Here is a 1374-nt window from a genome sequence, read left to right on the forward strand (position 1 = left end):
CTTGGCTAGAATTGTCGGCCGGTTGAAAGACGTTGAACGGGATGTAGTCGTCGCCCGCGAAGCGTGTCGCATATAACAAAAGTCCCTCTAGGTCCCCGATGGTCGGTTCCTCGTCGATGTCATCGAATCTGCTAAGTTCTTCTTCCATCATTTCGTATTCGACGTTGCTGATGATCTTGTCCAAGATGTGCTTAATGGTTGTTTCCGTTGTCATTTCGTCATTATGCGATGCAGCCATTTTTTACAGGTTTTTTGTCCGCGTAAGGTGTCAGAGTTGCAAATGTGCCGATTTCCGGACTTCTTTCTGGGTCGTCGCCGATGATTTAAAACAAACATCGTTTATTAGTAGCCAGCGAGTAAGCCATCACATTATTAATCGACCGGCATCAGCTGGATTTTGGGCCCGTTTATTTTTCCAAACGCATTATTATTATTATTGGTATACCAACTCTACCTATATACTTACGCAGAGAATAATACTATAATATTGTATTATAATATTTTAACGAGGATTTATAATATATCGATCTGCAGCTTATTATATTGTCGTATACACTCAGTGGCGCCCAAGATATATTTTTCAGGTGTAGCAAGAAATAATTTTAACCACCCGCCCACCCGCTCACAAGCTCAAAATTATATTATTTTATACATCAAATTATCATATTTTAATTGATAATATTAGTAAATATTAAGGTATCAACTAATATAATCTGTGATTAATAATGAACATATTTCAAGTTAATTATTTTATGTTATTATACCCACCTAGTACCTACCCCTTATTGTGTATAGCGACCGATACACCTAGTAATAGGGTTGGGCGCCACTGTGTATGGAATATAGTTACGTACCGACAGGAATGGTTACGTACCGGCTCGTATCGAAGTCTGAGTCCGATACGGGTCCGATACGCGTGTCGCTTGTATGTTGCACATCGCACATGAAACTTCTTGAACGCTCTTGAACTCAAACTCTCTTCCTTGAAAATCTTGAATAATATCTTCTAAGACCGTGATTGCCATCACACCTAGTTTATTATATCAGTAACAGTTAGAAGTTAGAACCAGTGGCGTACATACGGGGGGGTTTTCGGGATCAAACCCCCCCCAGGACCAAAAAAAAAAATATCGATATTATTGATGAATTTCTTATTATTAATCATCCGTGTATACACAAACATACGTCATAATAATATGACTATTGAGTATAACACTATACCCCAGATAACAAAAATATATTTTATTGAAATTTATAAAATATTATTTTTATAATGAAATGATTTTATAAACGTTCTTTTTCCCACATTTTTGATTTTAATAATATTAAAAAAATATCTATAAAATGTCAGTTGGCCACTGGAATTATCATTTA

The 1374-nt window shown here is 36.2% G+C and overlaps 1 protein-coding gene across 1 annotated transcript in view; it reads right to left on the reverse strand.

Moving 5' to 3' along the window:
• Positions 1-866: 866 nt before the first annotated feature.
• Positions 867-1374, reverse strand: part of LOC103309141 (zinc finger MYM-type protein 1-like) — a 2950-nt gene continuing 2442 nt past the window's right edge. Inside the window, exon 4 of the mRNA XM_008183845.1 lies at positions 867-1030. Coding sequence (XP_008182067.1) covers positions 867-1030 — 164 coding nt within the window. The remainder of the gene's footprint in view (positions 1031-1374) is intronic.

The sequence above is a fragment of the Acyrthosiphon pisum genome, chromosome A2 (genome assembly GCF_005508785.2).
Source record: "Acyrthosiphon pisum isolate AL4f chromosome A2, pea_aphid_22Mar2018_4r6ur, whole genome shotgun sequence".
NCBI classification, from domain to species: Eukaryota; Metazoa; Arthropoda; class Insecta; order Hemiptera; family Aphididae; genus Acyrthosiphon; species Acyrthosiphon pisum.